Here is an 18,932-nt window from a genome sequence, read left to right as displayed (position 1 = left end):
CTTTGTAGTATTTTATTTGAGTCTATTTTTTTTAATTATGTGGTTAGGTATATGAAGTTTAATAAAAAAATTTTTTCACTGTCTACTCTGGCTATTATTATTTGTTTCAGCTCGTGATTATTACTGAAAATAATTTTGACATTATAGAGGGTGAAGGGCTTAAAATATGACCTATTCCAGGTGACAAATAGGTTAGGTTCTGCACCACCACCACCCCACCCCCCACCACCACCCCACTCCCCCACTCCCTCTAAAAATTGGGGAACTGAGTAGGAGGAACCCGTGAACCAGTCCCGACGGGAAGTTCTATCAGCTGACAGCATTCTAGTCCAGATGTTCCCCTGCCACAAAGGTAAGGATGCAGCAGGGCAGAGGTGGCTAAATGCCTGGAAGGGTATGATGACAAACCCCAGCCTCTCGAGGCCTCAAATAGGCCAAGAGAACAGCTAAGACCTGATATCTTGAGGGAGTTTCAGAATCTTAGCAAAGTGCGCCCTAGTGGAAGGTGGTGGGAACTACATCCTCGGGAACCGAACAAGGATCACCGGACGCCAGAAAGAGACCCGGGACAGTCTCAGACCACCACCGGATGAGTTCAGCTGGGCAGATAGATGCAAGCATCAGAGAGGGGTGGTAGACCAGATTCCACCCTCCTCCTAGGTCACTTAGGGTCCATCTTTGGGCAAAAGAAAGAGAAGGAAATCCTCCGAAATGGCTCAATTGACACCTGAAATGACTGAGTTTATCAGTGCTGTCTGCCATCAGGCAGCATTGGGACTCTAAATAGAAGGGAAGTTCTATTTTTTTTCCAAGGTACATGTTTGCACAGTTACTTGGCTTCACAGAAAATTCTGCTGCAACTTTTATATTGGTGAATAAAACCCAAACACCCCTACAGTGGAAATCACTTTCAGATTTGCCAACCACTACACTACACTCTACACTACAGCATACATGGAGGACAGGCATACGGTGGGTGTCTCCTTCAGAGGCTGAACTTCTCAAGGAGTCTTTTTTTTTATTGCTGAATGTCCAGACACTGACACAGTGCCCAGAAAATGGTAGGTGTGGTGGAAACTGCTGGGTGCTTCCCACACGTGTGGTGTGCTGCCCGCTCCCCATTGTCCTCGGGACTGAGGGGTGAATGTCTCCAGCTGCTAGGAGTGTTGCTGGCTGGCTGGCAGCTGTCGACTGAATCATTCTCTGAGAGGGTCACCCCCTCGTCTCTGGCAGCCTGTAGCCGCAGGCTATAAATGGAGAGCTGTGAAGGACCACCGTCTCGCCTGGTACAACACAACTCTGCAGGGCTGTAGCAGCTCGCAAGCTGCCTGCAGGCTGGCTTAGGCCTCCGCTGTGACCGCATCACAGTTCTCTCTCTCCCTCTGCCCAGCCCTGCTTCCTCCATGTCCCCTGTAAACCTGCCGCCCACAAACCTCCGTCTCCGAGTCTGGGTCCCGGAAGCCTGAGCTGTCACAGTAGATTCTCTATAATGCGGAATTCAAAACTGACACCACAAAAGCTGTGAACCCCAAAACACGTATTTCCTATGGAATAACCTAAGGGGGGAAATCTGCTATCGAGTGCTGCCGCGGCGTCTCACAACTCACTGCATGGAAGGCTTATCTAAGGAGGCTCTTCCAGCCATGGGTCTGGGCAGAAGGGTCAGTTTTTGTGCACATTCTGGGGCTCGTCGGAAGGAAAAGAGCAAGGATCCAAGATCACAAGCTTCGTGATGGTCTTTTGCTGTTTCTGTCCACCCGGCTCCCTTACTTCCTTCTCCGCCGTAATCACGTGGTTCTGGAACGCTGGCACAGCACGTTATTTTGAAGCCGATGTCAGGAAGCCCTAAATCCAACTGTACTTTCTTCTGCTCCAGGATTGAACGGTCACTTAAACCAGTACCTTTCTCACTTTGCTCAAGCTATACATGACTGAGTTAGTTTTGTTGAGTTTTCCAGCCTTTGCCACCAAGAGAGTCCTGACTAAGAGAAATCTACCTGCGGCTCTGGGACTATCTAGAGAGATGAGGCTTTAAGAAATCTCTACCAGGTGACTTCTCCGTATTTGGCGAATGACAGGGTGATCATGTCATACACGCTTCTTTCCACACTTTTCTTAATATCATCTATCCGCCAGGGTCCTTGTGTTTTGAGTCTGGGGGTGTGTGTGTTCTTGATGGACAAGGCTTAGTGAGACCCCCTTTCTGAGCCAGCCTTGCAGAGTAGTCCCGAGTATGAGCCCCCAAAAGGCAGCATCGTCAATGACCTATATAAGCAGTTATTAGAGCTCCGTGTTCCCATTGCCCGGCCCAAATTGTCCTTATCATTAGGCATCTTTGTGCCTTAAGTACCCTCTTCCCCTATTTATCTCTGAGTTCATTATAAAGCAGCTCTTGACCTTATTTTGTCAAGTGGAGACTTGTCAAGGAGTTCTAAACTTTTTCCCACTTACAGCACTGGATAAAGCTGGCTGAGTGGGGCAGCTGTTTACGGGGCCACAGAGTCTGTCATGGAGACGACAAACACATGAAATCACAGGGTGAGTGAGGGTCCTAAAGCATTTAAAGCGAGGTCCGGAACTGTGTGACACTCCATGCATGTCACTATCGTGTCATCATTGTTATTTTATTCCCATCGGCTGTGGGCAGGGAGTGTCCGTCACGGCTCCCACTCTGGCAGACGCCCCTCCGGCTGCCGGCGTGACATCGGGTGGCTCGATGACATTATGCCTGAAGAGAGGCTTCTGCTGCTGATGTTAAGTGTGGCAGCCACTGCTCAGGAAAGTCCAGTGAAGCCACGGGTCCCCTGTCTTTCTGACCTAGAACTTCTCGCCGTACCCTGATCACTGCTCGTGGATTTGGGCAAAGGTGGGGGGAGCCATCTTTCAACAAGATGGAAAGACAAGGAAGCTGTGGCCTCACATGGCTTCCTCAAAAAGCCTTTCTTTGAACGTGGAACTGGAAGTACCCAAAATTGCTCGTTTACAAAGCACCCTTCACATTGCTCTGAACTCAGACACACTTTATCTTTGAAGTCGAACTTTTGGCAATCTTTCTGAAAATAAGCATAAAAATGTTTACATTTAACCTAGCAAACTGAATCTGATTGACCAAAAATACGTTTTTTAAAAAATATGCTCACCGTACTCAAGCATAGAACAAACAAACAAACACACACACAGAAATCAAACTACTTCCTCTGGACCACAAAGCAGCCTGGGTCCATAACTAGTTCTCTTCTTGTGAAAGAGTCTGCCCAGCTGCAGAAGCTTTGGAAGAATAGAACTTTAAGCAGCTCAAAGAGCCTTCTTAGAGTTTGCATAGGCATTGATTATTCTGCTCAAGCAATAGAAGAAATTTCAGTAGGGACAGTGTGGAGGTCAAAATGGTCTACGCCAGTGGTCCCTAACCTTTTTGGCACCAGGGACCGGTGCTCCTATGAGAATGTAACGCCTGATGATCTGAGGCGGAGCTGAAGCGGTGATGCTGGCGCTGAGGAGCGGCTGCAAATACAGATGAAGCTTCGATCGCTTGCATGCTGCTCACCTCTTGCTGTGTGGCCTGATTCCTAACAGGCCACAGATTGGTACCAGTCTGCGGCCTGGGGCTTGGGGACCCCTGGCCTATGCTCATCAGAAGGCAGCGAATCTAACGCCCGCTGCCCTGATGTTACACTTGACAAGGTGTCACATAAGCCTGAGTGCTGCAGATTCGGGAGTCACTCTTCCCTCTAAAATTTTACCTTTTGAACCACGCTCCCTTTTGCATGCTTGCTTCCCACGGCCACCTCCCCATGGTCCCTGAGCCTCATCCCCCGTGGGTGTTACAAACCATGCACACTGGCTCTGTCTTTTACTCCACTTTTCAATACGAGGCTTGGGAATGACAAAAGGTTATAAGCAGAAGGCAAACACCTAAAAATAGGAACTGGGGAGTAGTTCATATCTACTGGTGTCACAAGGGGCCCCCCTCTGTCCAGTCCAGCCCTGAGCCTCTGGCCTGCTGCCCCCATGATGGGGCTCACCCTCCTCTATTTGGTCGGCATCCACGACAGACATATTTTCCACTCCCCATTGCTCGTTCTTAGCCAGCGAATCCAGATCCCTTCAGCATCACCATCTCTGCAGAGGTTGTGCGGTGTTTCCTGAAGTCACCTCGCCATCATGAAGCAAAACACCTGCATCGTGTGCAGCCCCTGCTGGCTCACGTGTCACCAATACCGGGCCTCCCCACCATCCAGGAACACAGTACGTTCAAGTTCTCTGACCTCCTCTGCGACATATGCCAAGTAAACTGATACCACCACTGCCCCCACTCACCCAGCCCCCCAAAGTAAAAAGGAATAGACACTAAAAATTAAGCACGCAAACAAGAGACCAGTTTTTGACGTCTCAGAAGCATCTGCGTTCGGATTACTTTCCCTTAGGATCCTCCCCTCAGCGGTGGGTACGCGTCTTATACCGACAAGATCAAAAAAGGTTCACCCAAGTGGTCCCAGTCAAAGCGGGGATTTCAGTTTTGACCCTAGAATGCAGAAAGCGCTACAGGTTTTTAATGACGCTTTACGAAACCTTCCCTCCTGCATTTGCAGAGGGTGGGGCGTGCATTCCAGAGCTTGCACCTTGATGGACAGCTCGGAAGTGGGAAGAGAACCGTCCAACAGGTGGTCTCCGCCCCGTGTTCCACTGTGCCTTGTGTCCTCGCAATCGACTCAGAACTTCTCACCGCCGTGTCTGCCCACCGCTTGTGGGTTCAGGCAAAGGCGGGGGAGCCAGGATGTGGCCGACACTCAAAAATATTTGTTGGATGAATGAGTGACCATCGGCCCTGAGATGCTCCTGAAGTACCCTTCTGTCCTATCCTGTCACACCTGTCACACATAAGCGAGCGATGGATGAGTGCTTTGTTTGGAGGTCACTAAGCCCTCCCCGGCGTGGGGGAGTTGCTTGTTTGTTAATCGAGTATCGTCCAGTTTGTTTGATTCGTAATTAGTATAGCCTGTGAGTTCAAGGTCATCTTCAGATCAAAAGGTTCAGTAATACATAACTGAGCTAGTTCAAAGCTAATATACTTTCTAAAATATAAATTTTGGGTAGTGGGGTTCTGCTTGAAAGGAAGTCTCACCCCAGACCTTATGAGAAAGGAGACTGAAGGGAGAGGTTCTGGAAACTCAGCTGATTTTCGGCAGGTGGAGAGGAGTTGGCTGTGGGAACCAGGGGCAGTGGCTTCTTCCTCATTGCGATTCATAGAAATGAGGGCGTGCTCTACCTACCAGCATGGGAAATGCCATGCAAAGCAAAGAGAGAGGCCGCTGAGCTAGGGAAGGGCAGATGGGAGACAATCGAAGACACATACCCAGACACTGGTGTCTGGGATCTTAAAGAAGCCAGAGTGGATTGCTAAGAAAAGAAAGAGAAAAAAATGAAGTTTCGTGGCAGCTCGATTTTCTCCAAATAGGAAGAAGGCTCATGGGAGATCCTCGCAGATCTCGAGGGGGACACTTTGGGGGTTCCGTCCTGCTCTCTTCCACACTCTTCACATTTCCTAGGCATTTCGAGAGCCCTTCCCTAGCTTTCTTGGGTGGTTTCAGCTCTCGACTGGCAATGCCAATCCCCAGTCGTAATTTCAGATCTTCCATCGTGTCGATATTCTTCCCAAACACAAAAATCCCCCCTTCCCCTCCCTCGTTCATACAGTAGAAGTCTGCTGATTGCATTATTCTAACTATTCATCTGAAATCAGTGAAAATAGAAATTTCAAGTGTTCTGGTACTTATAAGGTAGAAAAGCAAGATACGTGGTCTTATTGAGTACACTTTAAATTAGGGCTTTTTAAACAATAAAGAATAAAGCTGATGTATAATTTTTAAAAAGGAAATACTTCCTTATGAAAGGAAGAAAAAATAAAAGAAACAAGAAACGAGAAACTACTTCTTAGGAAAGGTGTTCGTAGCCGAAGGCAGAGTGGTCCCCCCACCCCAACCGCAGCGAGCTGAAGGTTTTCTTAGAGACCCCCTCCCCTCCCCCGCACTGTGGGCCTCCGAGGGTAGGACTGGGGTGACACAGAAAAGCTAGAGACATTTGAGTTCAATAAAAGAAACTTCTGAAAAGAGTTCTTCATTACAGGAAACGTTCCAGCGGAGGCTTCAGATGGTATTTAAGCATCCCAGGCTAGGCTCAGCCGAAGAAACGAGTAAGGCCCCTTCCCACAGAGCCCACAGAGCGGGAGGCGAAATCAGCATATGAAACGCCTGGCTCACTGCCCGGTGCCCAATAGCTACGTGATAAATATGAGGTTCTTCCCACCCCGAGAGTCAGCGGGTCTATGATCACACACATCGGATGTATTTCCAGAGGGGTAACTGGATACATTCTAGATCCTTCCAGAAGCTCGCAATTTTCTTACATGGGGCCGCTGAGAGAGGACGGCAAAGGGGAGCAAAGGAGGACCGTTCTCCATGCTGACGTCAGCAGCTCTTCTCCGCTTGCTGTTCGCAGCATCTTCGGGTAGGTGCTGGTTTGGGCCTTATGCTTCCCACCACAGCGGAAATAACGGCTCCTGCAGCCTTGGCCCCTTCCACCAGGGCGTGCTCGACCTGCAAAGCGGATCGGTTCACAGGACACTCAGAGACCATCCTGCCCTTCCCCCACCTCGCCACCCTCCTTCAGGAACTGGCCTACGTTTCCAAAGATCCTAATGCCGCGAGAGGCTCAGAGAAGCCAGGACGGCCTGGGATAGACATCTGAGGCAGACGCGCTTCCTTTCCCCTGGAGGGCGCAGGGCTCCGGGTCCCTTCCTCCCTCAGAGCCGTTCTGCCCAGGGTCTGCCTCCCGTGTAGGTCTCAGAATGGCACAGCCCGTGAGGCCCTCATTCTACATACCGGGAATCTGAAAGCCGGGGAGGGGCGCTCACTTGGACAATGTCACACAGTGAATCAGTGTCCGAGCTGAGACCTGGGCTTGGGTCCCGTGATGGCTGGGCCCAGGCTCCTGAGGAGGAAGGGCCTCCTACAATCCCGTGACTCTGGGGGGTTCTTCTCGGTACAAATGCTCATGGGACCGAGATCCCTCATGCCAGAGCCTATCAAGCCGTGGCACTGGAGCGTCCCACGAGATGGGAATGTAGGAGAGGGCCAGAGCGCGAAGGGGGAGGTGCTGAGAGTGAAAGCGAGTGGGGGGGGGCGGCCGGAAGAGCACAGGAGGCCTGCATCGGTCACCAAGAGACGTGACAGCGATAGCGAGGGGGTGGTGCTGGAATTAGAGCCCAGTGTATTTATTAAGAGAAATAAGAAACATAGAAAAAAAAAAACACAGAAAATCACCTTCCACCTTTAATTCGTGAAGCATTTTTATCTCTTTCAAAGGACATAACAAATACTCCTCTGCCGCTTCATGCGGTCTGAGGAAGGATGGGGAACTAAGGAGAGCAGCTCACCCTGTCACAGGGACTGAGGCTTTCCAAGCCCTTTCCCACGTTCTGTATCACATTTACTTTATCGCCGCCCTGTATTACAGCAGGGGCCGCAAACCCCAATGCAGCGTGGGCCAGGCAGGTCGTGTGAACGAAGCTGGCAGGTGGCACAGCTCTCCCACACCCACCGAACGGGCGAGCCACGGCCCGGCCCCGCGGGGTGCCGGCAGGCAGGAACATGGGCCCAACAGCCTGTTCAGGAGAGGCTGGCAGTCCAGATCTGTTTATATAAAATTGCTATATTTTTTAAATGTCGGCAAGTCATTAAAAAAAAAATCGTAGTCATCCAAGCAAAACATGTCTGTGGGCTGCTAGCTTGTAACTTTAGCAATAAAGTATCTACTTCCATTTATCCCTATTTTATAAAGGAACAAATGGTCTCAGAAGTAAAATGACTGGACCAAGGAGACCAGGCTAGTCCATGGCCACGCCAGACTCCACAGGTGGTCTTACTGTGTGGCCCAGTGCCTTTTCGACTCCTCCATGGGTTAATAAGAACAAAAATGAATCGTAAAGTCCTGTAGAAACAGAAGGCCCATCAGCGCAACAGATAACGTGAAACCACTGATCATCTTGCTGATCACTGACGAGGTGAACCCCAAGACAGCTCAGCGGGCGCCCTACCTGCTGGCTGCGGGGCACGCCGTATCTGAGGTCGTTGACGAAGTGCTCACAGTTCCCTTCGATCAGGCTGTACTGGACTATCTTGTTGATCATCTTTCTTGTACGCTGGATGATCGTGTCCACGGGCAGCGGCAGGTACGTCCCATCCAGCTTGTTGTTAACCTTCCAGGAGCAACCGTGCAGCACGTCCTCCAGGCGGCTGTACTTCACCACGGCCCGGTTGCTGAAGATCGAGGTGATGCTGCCGGCCTCGAAATCGTCACCTACAAGCCAGAGGCAGACAAAAGTTGGAAAGCAAGGGACGCGGGGGCAGAGCGGTGGCTCACTCTAAGACGCTGGGCAAGCTGCCGGCCCTTGGGGGCCTCAGTTGCACCATCTGTAGAAGGCACGGCAGAGGACGGGGAGCTGGATGAACGGCTTTCCCGAGAAGCCTCTGCCTTGCCCTGCTTCTGACCCCCACAGCCACCTCTTTCTTATAAAACTCTTGGATCTGGGTCTCGCTTCCCTAACCAGTCTTCAGGAATCTTCACAAACGCGTGCCAGGCACCCCTACGTGTAGGGGCTGTCACGTGGCTCCGTGACAGGCCACCGCAGGGGCACAGGCGAGACCAAGCAGAGCGGGCTCTGGCGGGGGCCCATTCCAACCAGCTTCCACGCAGGGCCACTCTGCCCTTTTTATCTACTCAAATATTGGCATCCTCATGAAGGGTCTGTTTGAAAACAAGGCTCCGCAGCTTTGAGAGAAGAAACGTCTGAAAGCTGCTGTATTGTCATACTCAGTCCTCAGAGGAGACAGAGGCTCCGAGGGGGTCAGGAACCCACCCGCGGCTAGGGGGGCAGCAACTTGCAACCAGGACTGTTTCTTTGCCGACGTGTGTACCCTCCCCCTTTGTAAGCTGTTTGAGAGCAGGAAATGTCCCTTGTTCTTTTCCTACATATTAAGAGAAAAATCTGCCGATTTCAAAAAGATTTCAGCTTTCGAAACAGAGATGGCAGAAGTCATTTTTAGAGAAAGATCTGCTGGGGAAGGTGGGGGACGTAACTATTAATGAGCTCTTTGGTGACACGAGAGGGAGTCTCCTGGGAAGGAGAGGGGCGGATGTGATGTGAAGCCACTTCTGTGTTCATCGCGTGGGCTCCCAAGAAGGTGCCAGCAAGGTGAGAGGCTGGGCCAGCGGAAGCGGACGGCACCCGGGGGTGAGCACGGCGAACAAGGCGTGGCCACCACCAGTGCCCTTCCGCCATTTAATCTTGAATGGGCAGAACGTGCGCAGGACGCAAAACACACAGGAATCAAAGAATGTGCCGTGGGGCCCCTGCCCTCCTTTTCTCCCATGCCCCCCCAAGTCCCGCCTCCCGAGGTGGCCACTGTGACCAGTGGTCCAGCTTTGAGTTGCTTCCCATCCTGGTGCTCCCATCTTCTATGATCTCGTCCTCCTCCTCCTCGTCACCAAACCTCCAGCCAATCGAATTAGGCACCAGTTTAGCCTCAGCCTTGTGTTAATGCTGCCTGAGTAATGAAAGCAGAACAGCGTCCGCGCGGAGGGTGGCGGAGCCGGGCGACAAGGTGAGGGTGCGGGTGCCGAAGGCAATGAGGAAGCCAGAAGCAGCATTTGGGGACAATAGGAAACAAGTGACAATCAGAGCGCGTCCCTTCCAGGGAACCCTAGAGAATGTGAGGAAGGATGTGGAGCTGGTGTCAACACAGATGGAGGCTCACGTTCTTGCAGTTTAAAAAAAACAAAAAAAAAAAAGGATGGTCCGGGCAGTCGGGGCACCTGGGGACACGCAGTGGTGTTCAGTAGACAGAGACCAAGCTCTACCGCATAGTAAATTAAGGTCCAGGAATGCTCGGGGTGTTTTATCGCTGAAGTAAGGCAGCAGTTGAGGAACACGATAATTAAGTGCACTTCTCTTACTTTGCTAAATTTAAATATCAATATTTTGGGAACGTGTCCCCTCTTACTTGGGGGAGCCAGGTGGACCACACAATCGTCTTCCACATAGATGGCCCAGTGCTCATAGCCAATGCGAAAAATCTCAATCAGGTCTCCGGGCCTGGGTCGCGGTTCTCCCTGTGATGGAAGAAATATAATAAAATAAACCGCACACGTCCCAGGAGCTCCAGAGACCCTGTTTGGGGACAAGCTACCGCTCAGCCTGAAGACATGGCTCCCTTCACAGAAACCCAGGCTGGAGAAGCTCTCTGCACACACAGGAACAAAGGACCCCCACCCCCGCCCCTGTCCTGCTATCGCTCTCATTATTAAAGCCAGCGAGACTAACTGTGCCAGTTAGCAATGCAATGCCGCTCAGCTCCGGACGCACCCTTCGCAAACGCTCTGTGCTGGGTGACCGAACTCCTTGAAGCGTTTCCCCTTGAAACTGAGCGTGGTGTTAGGCTTTCTCAATAGAGGGCGCTACAGGGACACTGCGAGAGGAAGGGGCTCTCCTGCGCTGCCGGGCTGCTGGGCATGTCATCTGGTGGAGCTCTGCCTGCGCCCAGAACCCTCAGACCCCATAACTTTGCAGCCTTGGCCTGGTGGTAACCTTTCTGGGGCCCTCTTGGCAGAGAAATCAGTGCCCCAAAGCCTCCTGCCCCTGCTGGCCTCTGGATTCCTTCCGCAGTCCCCTGCATGGCCCGCCTGTGGCCCTGAGCTCCCCCCCACCCCACTGCATGCCCACACCACCAGCTGCTGATAGCCAACTCAGCCCTGCAGTCCAGAGGGTCACCCTGGCCTAGCAACTGCAGACCAGCTCCGGCCTGGCCAGACAAACCTCCCTGCTATCCATACCTCCCCAACAAGGTCTGAACCCTTTCCACATCTCTCCTTCCATGAGGACCCTTCCTCGGCCCTGGGAGACCATATGAGTCTCCTCGTACCTTAACTTAAACTTCCTTTGTTTAACCCACTGTGTGGCTTCTGTCTCCTGACTGGCCCGTGACTGCCCATACTCTGCCTTTTCAAAGAGGCCTGGCAGAGAGAGGCTGATCATCTGATAGACACTGTGTGTGAGCACAATACAGTACTGAGCGCTTAAGAGCTCGTTAAGAGTTGTAGGTAGATCTTATGTTAAGTGCTCTCTCTACAATTTAAAAAGGAAGGAAAGAAAGAAGAAAGGAAAGAAAGAAAGAAAGAAGGAAGGAAGGAAGGAAGGAAGGAAGGAAGGAAGGAAGGAAGGAAGGTGCTCTGTGAATGTTTAAGGAGGGAAGGAGGGAAGGAGGGAAGGAGGAAAGGAGGGAGGGAGGGAAGGAGGGAGGGAGGGAGGAAGGGAGGAAGGAAAGGAAGAAAACCCAGAGCTTAGCTACTGCAAACCCACACTTAAAAAAAAGCTCATATTCCACATCCTTCCAAGTCCAGTAATGTGCTCAGTGCCATAAATATTCAATCTAAGCTCTGATTCGCAGACTCCTCATCCCTCCCAAACTACTCCCGAGTTTGTCCCCGAGTGGTGCTGGGGAGACGCCCTGCTCTCTGATTCCTCCTGGAGAAGGCCTGCTGGCCGTCAGAGCCAGGTGGGAGATAAGAACCACCCCACCCACCCATCAACTCGACCAAACTCCCAAGTTTGCAGCAATTTGCTCAGTTAGTCTGGTTTCCTTAAGGTTGTGCCTCTCTCTCCTCCCTGTTCCCAGCTCTGGTTCTCTAACGGATGGACCACCATCCGCCAGGGCAAGAACTCACAGAAGTAAAGGAGTTTTCCGCCTGTTTCTTTTAACACGTTCCTGAGGTATGATTGACATCCCATAAAACTCACGCATTTTAGGTACACAATTCGATACATTTAGTAAATTCACAGAGTTTGTGCAACCATCACCACGATCCAATTTTAGAACGTGTCTATTATCCCAGAAAGATTCCTCATGCCCATCTGCAGTCAGTCCCGCTTCCTGCCCTCAGCCCCGAGCAACCTTGTACCCACAGCATCACTCACCTTTCTTCCCCTACCCTCTCCCCACAGCCCCAGGCAACCCCTAATCTACTTTCTGTCTCTACAGATTTGCCTTTTCTGGACATTTCATATAAATGGGATCATATACGTGGTCTCTTGCGTCTGGTTCCCTTCACGTAGCATAATGTTTTTGGGACTCATCCGTGTTGTAGCATGCATCGGTACTTCGCTTTATGGGTACGCCACATTTTCCCTAAACAATGTTGTTCTTTTTCAATATTATTTTGGCCAAGGGAAATTAAAGGAGATTTAAATAAATGAAAAGGCGTTTCATGTTCGTGGACTGGAAAATTATAATATTAAGGTGGCGATTCACCAAATGGATCTGTAAATTAAACACGATCCCCCTTAAAATACCAGTAGGCATTTTCAAAAATAAATCGACAGAGTGATCCTAAAATTTATATGGAAAGGTAGATCATGGTGGAGCTGGAGGCCTTTCTGGCATGAGTTAGACAGGAAGGAGGAAGTAGGAAATGAGAGACAGGAGGGCAGGCGAGTCTTTCAAGATAAGGGTTGTGAATGGGAGGAACGGGAAATGAATAAATGTGGAAAGGGGTCGATGGGAAATGAAGAGAAACAAGGGATGAAGCGGGGGGCATTTTCAAGATGGGAAAGACAATAGCACGTGTGACTTCTGGTGGTGAGGCTCCAGCAGACAGGGAGACATTGAAGATGGCAGAGAAAAAAAGAGTAATCAGCAGCAAGGGGGGCCTGGCAAAGTGGAAGAGACCAAGTTCAAGAGCACACTGAGAACTCAGCAGTTGGCTTTCAGATAGAGAGGCCAGGAAAGGCCTTTCCCAAGAAAAGACATATATCAGTCCGCTCGGGCTGTCATTCAAAATACCACAGACTGGGTGCCTCAAACAACAGAAATTTATTATCTCACAGTTTTGGAGGCTGGAAGCCCAAGGTCAATGTGCTAGCAGGGTAGGCTTCATTCTGAGGCCTCTTCTCTTGGCTTGTAGGCATTTGCCATCTTACTGTAAACTCATGTGACTGTTTCGTTGTGTGGGGGGAGAGAAAGAGACAGTAAGCTCTCTGGTATCTCTCCTTATAAGGGCACTCATCTAATCCTAACGGATCAGGGCCCCATCTTTTTAACCTTCATCACTTCTTACTCCAAAGAGACAGCCGTACTGGGATTAGATTTTCAACATGAGTTGGGTTGGGTTGGGGTCCATAACAGCACGTATGGCCTAGTTTCGAAAAACCAGGGACGAGCAGTTAAGTGCAATTTAGTAAGTGCAAAGGCCCTGAGGAAGAAAAGACTTGGGTCCATCAGAGGTTCAGGAAGGAAGCTGGGACAGATGGTACAGAGTGAGGAGGGGAGGGGAGTGATACGAGATGAATTTGAAGATGATCTATGGATAGAGAGAGTAGAAAAAAAAGGAGAGCAGGTAGCTGGGGAGGGGTGGGTGGATCTATGTCCATAGTCAGCGATCTCTAAGGCCTCCTCTAAGGAAAAGAGCTGGCTGGCATTCCTCACGTGCTGGGATGTCATGGTGCATTGATCTCATCTGTCCTATTTGGCATTGATTCACCCCCGTTACACAGAGCAGTGAGTAATTCTGTGTATTCTATGTATTTTAAAGGATATATACATGGCTTGGTGAAAGCGGCAGAAATAGGAGTTAAATGATTGAAGGGATGCATCTGGGGCCTCAAAACGGCATGGGAGAACAGGCGACATTTGAGAAGGTGAAAGTAAACACCCATCAAAGATACATGCGCAGATCTCAATCAGGTTAAGGTAAAAACAGAACAGTTTGAAGTGACACATCATGGCAGGTTTTTGCCCAAAATCCTAAAAGAGAGGAAAGTGAACGAAACCATGTATTAATGTTATACAAAATTTCACACAGGAAGCTGGTGATGCTGCAGCTTATCGCATTGTAATGTAAGCTCTTTTCTTCCTATTTCCCCCAGTAGCCTGTGAGGACCCCGGGGGCAAAAACATCCTTCCAGATCTCTGAACAAAAAATCCGTAGAGAAGCAATGCTATATACTCCTTATTTTGCCGTTATCAAGTAAAATCCTAGACATTGCTTCACTACATTTTGCCAGTAATGATGAGTCATCCTACAGGTCTGCTTTTGCTTATGATGTTATCGAATGAGATCCCAGAGCTTAATCTGAAAAATGCAAGTCTGTATAAATGTCTGTTTTAAAGGAGTCCTCCTAAGGGGTTGAAAGTTGATGGCCACCCTGCAGCTACAGAGGCAGCGGTAACTTTGTGCATCATAAAATGTGCTAAAGAAGCTGATCTCATAAAGTATTAAATTGAAAACATTTACAAGAATCAACCCTGTTATACTGTGCAATGTGGAGGTTTCATGAATAGTCATGTTAATGACTTGTTCTGTTCTCTATTAATATAAATCAGTGCTTTAGAATATCTTTTGAGCAAAATGGTCTTGAAATATTCTAGAAATCATAGTATCCTGTGGAAATACCCATTAAGAAGAAACTGAGATCCTTATTGGTGGTTGGGCTTGATAATTCATTAGCCTGGTAATAATGCTGGAATCATCGACACCACTATATTCCTAAACAGTCCAGCTAAGACCTTCTCTATCATATTATGCGAAATAAAAATGTCTGTCAGGGTTAATCTTTTGCTACAGAGATCAAGTTGCTACAGAGATCAAGAGTCTCACCTTATATAATTGAGAATAATGCAATATCACAGTGAACCCGGCAGTAATTGTAATAGTAGACTTTCTCCAACAGATAAATATAAAAAATCAATTGTATTGTCAATTACTAGCAACAAACAATCAGAAATTGAATACTTTTAATTTCAAATTTTCAAAATTGAAGTTGTAAGTTTTTGAAAAACTCTTTCAACTGTATCAAAATTATGCAATATTGACCAAAGATCTGCAAATCTTTCAAAAGATGTGCAAGACCTGTACACTGAAATATATAAAACATTGTTGAGAGAAATTAAAGATCTAAATAAACAGAATGCCTTGTTTATGGTTCAGGAGAGTCAATATTGTTTAGATGCTAATTCTCTTAAACATGTGATATAATTCCAATTAAAATCCCAACAAGCCTTTTGTAGAATCCGGGATAGCCAAAATTAACTTTGAAAAAGAATAAAGTTGGAGGGCTAACATTACTTGACTTCGAGAATTATTATAAAGCCACAGTAATCAAGATAGTATGGTAGTGGCCTCACAATAGACAAAGAATCAACAGAACAAAGAAGAGACCCACAGGTACATGGATAACCGATGTTTTACAAAGATGACAAGACAACTCAGTGGGGAAAGGAGAATCTTTTTACAAATGATGCTGAAACAACTGGATGTTCCTAAGGAAAAAAAATAAACTTTGATCCATATCTCACACCATACACAAAAATTAACTCGAAATGTATCAAAGACATAAGCGTAAGAACTAAAACTATAAAATATCAAGAAAATAGGAGAAAAATCTTTGTGTTCTTGGGTTAGGCAAAGATTTTTTTAGAACAATAAAGGCATAATTTTGATAAATTAAATCAAAATTCAAACTTTTTTTCAAAAGATATGGTTAAGAGAATAAAAACACAAAACACAGACTGAGAGAAAACAGTGCAAAGCGTTTATCTGATGAAGTACCGGTACGGAGAATTTCTAAAGAACTCTCAAACACACAAACACACAAACCAAGAGGGAAAAAAAAAAAAGGGCAAATTTTGGACACTTCCCAAAGAAGATATATATGGATGGCAAAACAAAACAAAACAAAACAAAACAAAAAACACACATATGGAAAGATGTTGAACATTGTTACTCATGATACCTACACATCGGTTACGATAGCTAACATTAAAGAGACTGGCCATATCAAATGCTGATATTTGATCAAAACAAAACAAAACAAAACAAAACAGAAAAACACACATATGGAAAGATGTTGAACATTGCTACTCATGATACCTACACATCGGTTACGATAGCTAACATTAAAGAGACTGGCCATATCAAATGCTGACAGGGATGTGGAGGAACTGGAACTCTCACGCAACGCTGGTGGGAATGTGAAACGGCACAACCACTTCGGGAAAAAGTAAGTGACACGTACTTCTACCACGTGATCTACACATTGTATTCCTCAGTATTCATCCAAGAGAAAACATATATCTATACAAAGACTCGTACACAAATGTTCCTAGCAGCTTTATTTGTAACAGCCAAATGCTGGAAACCACCCATCAAGAGGTGAATGGATAAATAGTGGATATGGATAAATAATGGATATATCCGTACAATGGAATACTCCTCGGTAATAAAAAGGAATGAACTACTGATAACTTGCAACTACATGGATATAACTCAAAATAATTATGTGAAATTATGTGAAAGGAGACACACAAAAAGAGCACATATGATTCCATTCATATAAATCTCTAAAAATGTAAACTAATCTATAAGTGACAGAAAGCAGACCAGTTGTTGCCCGCAGATGGGGGTAGGGTGAGGAGTGTGGGAGGAGCTTACAAAGGGGAAGAAAGAAAGGTTGGAGAGAGTTGGAGACAGTCATTATCTTGGTTGTGCTGATGGTTTCACGGGTATATACATAAGTTAAGATATATTCAACCGTATATTCTAAATATGTGCAGTTTACTGTTTGTCATTTGTCAGAGTGTCGGTTAGCAACAAAGCTCAATAAACAGCTCAATAAAGCCCTTTTTAAAAAATGAAAAAGATATCACCAACATCCCAAATCAGTGTGCAGTTTGACCTGCCACACAGCCTAAATAAACTAAAATACGGCATGTAGAGAAGTCACTGGGATGTTAGAGATATGTATTAAGGATTCTTGTGATACTCACCTCAGCTGTTTGCTTGGTTAACTTGCCTGCACTCCTGGACTTCAGGGCTGAATCTGACTTTGCTCTCTTCTCGTTGAGTATGGTCTCCGAGTTGATGACCGGCTTCTCCCTAAATGAATTTTGTGATCATATAGTGAATAAGTAACATTGCTTCACAATTATCGGAAATTCTATATTACTTCATATTTGTGATTTGAAGATATCTTTCAGTTTTGAGATTCTTGGAAATAACTCTCCCCTGAAGTTTGCTTCTGTACCACCAGTCACACAAAGTAACTATCGTTTGCTGATTTTTCAGACAATTGTTTTAAAATGCTAATGGCACCAATGAGTAGTTTTTAGAATTTTTTTGTTTGCTCATACACTCTTTTAAGTGTTTATCAAAGTGACACTTGCACATAGCTTTATAAAAATGGTAACAGTACATAATGGCTCTTGTAATGAGATGCAACAGGCCTCTGCTCCCTCCCTTCTCGCTCCCGGTCCCACTGCCAGAGTCCAGCCCCTTGAACTCTTGAGCTGCTTCTTCCAATAATTAGCTCCATATTTCTGAGAAATCTTTTTGAGTCGCAACACCGTAACTGCAAGTGACGTGAAAGAAATTAGTATATTTTGCCCCTTGAAATAAAATGTTGCAAGAGAGAATCGAAACTGAAGGTAAGAATATGCTTTTTAGAGAATAGAGTGGAATATACTGGAGACAGAAAGGCCGGGGTTCGAAGCCTGGCTCTGATACTTGCAGTCCAACCTTGAGTTAGTAAATTAATCTATCTGAAGTCGGTTCGATTATCTTTAAAAGAGATGACAATATTTGTCTCACAGAGTTGTCAAGAGGGTGAAATGAAAAAGCACACGTACATTTCTGGTACGTTACTAACCCCATGCTTTAACTCTTCTCCAAAGGATAGTGAATGGGGGTGGGAGGTAACCCCCATTTTCAGTATAGCTCTTCTGGAAACTTTCAGCCCCTCAGAATTTTAAAAAGAGGCAAACCATGTTTATAATGAACGTGAACTGAGGAACTTTACAAGAAGATTGCATCATTCCGTTAGTGAGATCAGCTGGCAAAGTCAGTCCTTCAAAAGGCTTCTACCACCCAAAGACCTAGTCCGTCCATGCAAAGAACCTTACCCCTGCTGGATGCTGCCCTGTTCTAATGGACCCTGCTTTGGCTCCTCCGGCGATAGCTGGACCAACGATTGAGATCCCACAGATTCTCCTAATTCAAGAAAAACAAAAAAACAAAAACAAAAAAAACAATGCTATTTAAATCACAATTGCCTTCCATGGGGTTGAAACTTGTCAAAGGATTCAAACGAGCACCTTGACAGCAAAAGTGAGCTCGGAGCTCTAGTCTAGAACCTTGCCAGGCTCCTGGTCAGCCTTCAATCAATTTTTGGATGAATGAAGGGGATCGTGGGTATAGATGCTGAAGAGGGCTCAGTTCCTCCGGGAGAGACTTTGGAATTCCCGCGGACAGAATCAGGGAGAGAGTGAAGTTGGAGTTGGCTCTATCCTAGATCACAGAAACCTGGGACTAAACCTGACGACAGAAGCTTCTGTAGAGCGAGAGCCGTTCTTTACCTGCCGCGAGCTGCCACCTCTGTCCCGCTTCCATCTGAAATACAGTGGGAAGGTAAACACCCAAGAGGGTCCCCGGATGCCTGCCTCGCTTTGATTAAATTAACGATAAACGATCATTCCGAAATATTCACTCATTACGCTTAACAGGCATTGGGCACAACCAACAAACATCTACAAGAAAGAGCCTTGAAAGCAAACGTGGGGACTTTTCTGGGGGCCAGACGGCCAGTTGGTATCTGGAGAACCACCCAGGCTGGTACCTGGAGAACGACCCAGGTTGTTCCCCAACCGCTGCTCGGTGGGGTGGGTTCCCATTCCGGCGGGGCCAACACTGGGGCACAGCTGCATGTCGAGGAGCAGCTGATTGTCATTTGGTCCCATACCTGCCGTTCTCGAGGTGAGTTTGCGGTGGCTCCCGCGGAGCCTAAAGAGGCGGAGCCGGCCCCTCCTCTCGGCGGCGGGGCTTAGGCCCAT

At 47.5% G+C, this 18,932-nt stretch overlaps 1 protein-coding gene across 1 annotated transcript; it reads right to left on the bottom strand.

The window, feature by feature from the left end:
• Positions 1–6,464: 6,464 nt before the first annotated feature.
• Positions 6,465–18,932, bottom strand: HRASLS5 (HRAS like suppressor family member 5). The gene is made up of 6 exons (XM_015588694.1): positions 18,657–18,932; positions 18,006–18,136; positions 16,875–16,983; positions 10,059–10,167; positions 8,093–8,355; positions 6,465–6,593 (listed from the first exon to the last, which is right to left on the bottom strand). Exons 1-6 carry the CDS (start codon positions 18,930–18,932, stop codon positions 6,465–6,467), a joined length of 1,017 nt encoding a protein of 338 aa, XP_015444180.1.

Source organism: Pteropus alecto, unplaced genomic scaffold (genome assembly GCF_000325575.1).
Source record: "Pteropus alecto unplaced genomic scaffold, ASM32557v1 scaffold43, whole genome shotgun sequence".
Lineage (NCBI taxonomy): Eukaryota > Metazoa > Chordata > Mammalia > Chiroptera > Pteropodidae > Pteropus > Pteropus alecto.
The sequence above is the reverse complement of the archived record's forward strand: the minus strand, read 5'-3'. Positions and strand labels throughout refer to the sequence as shown.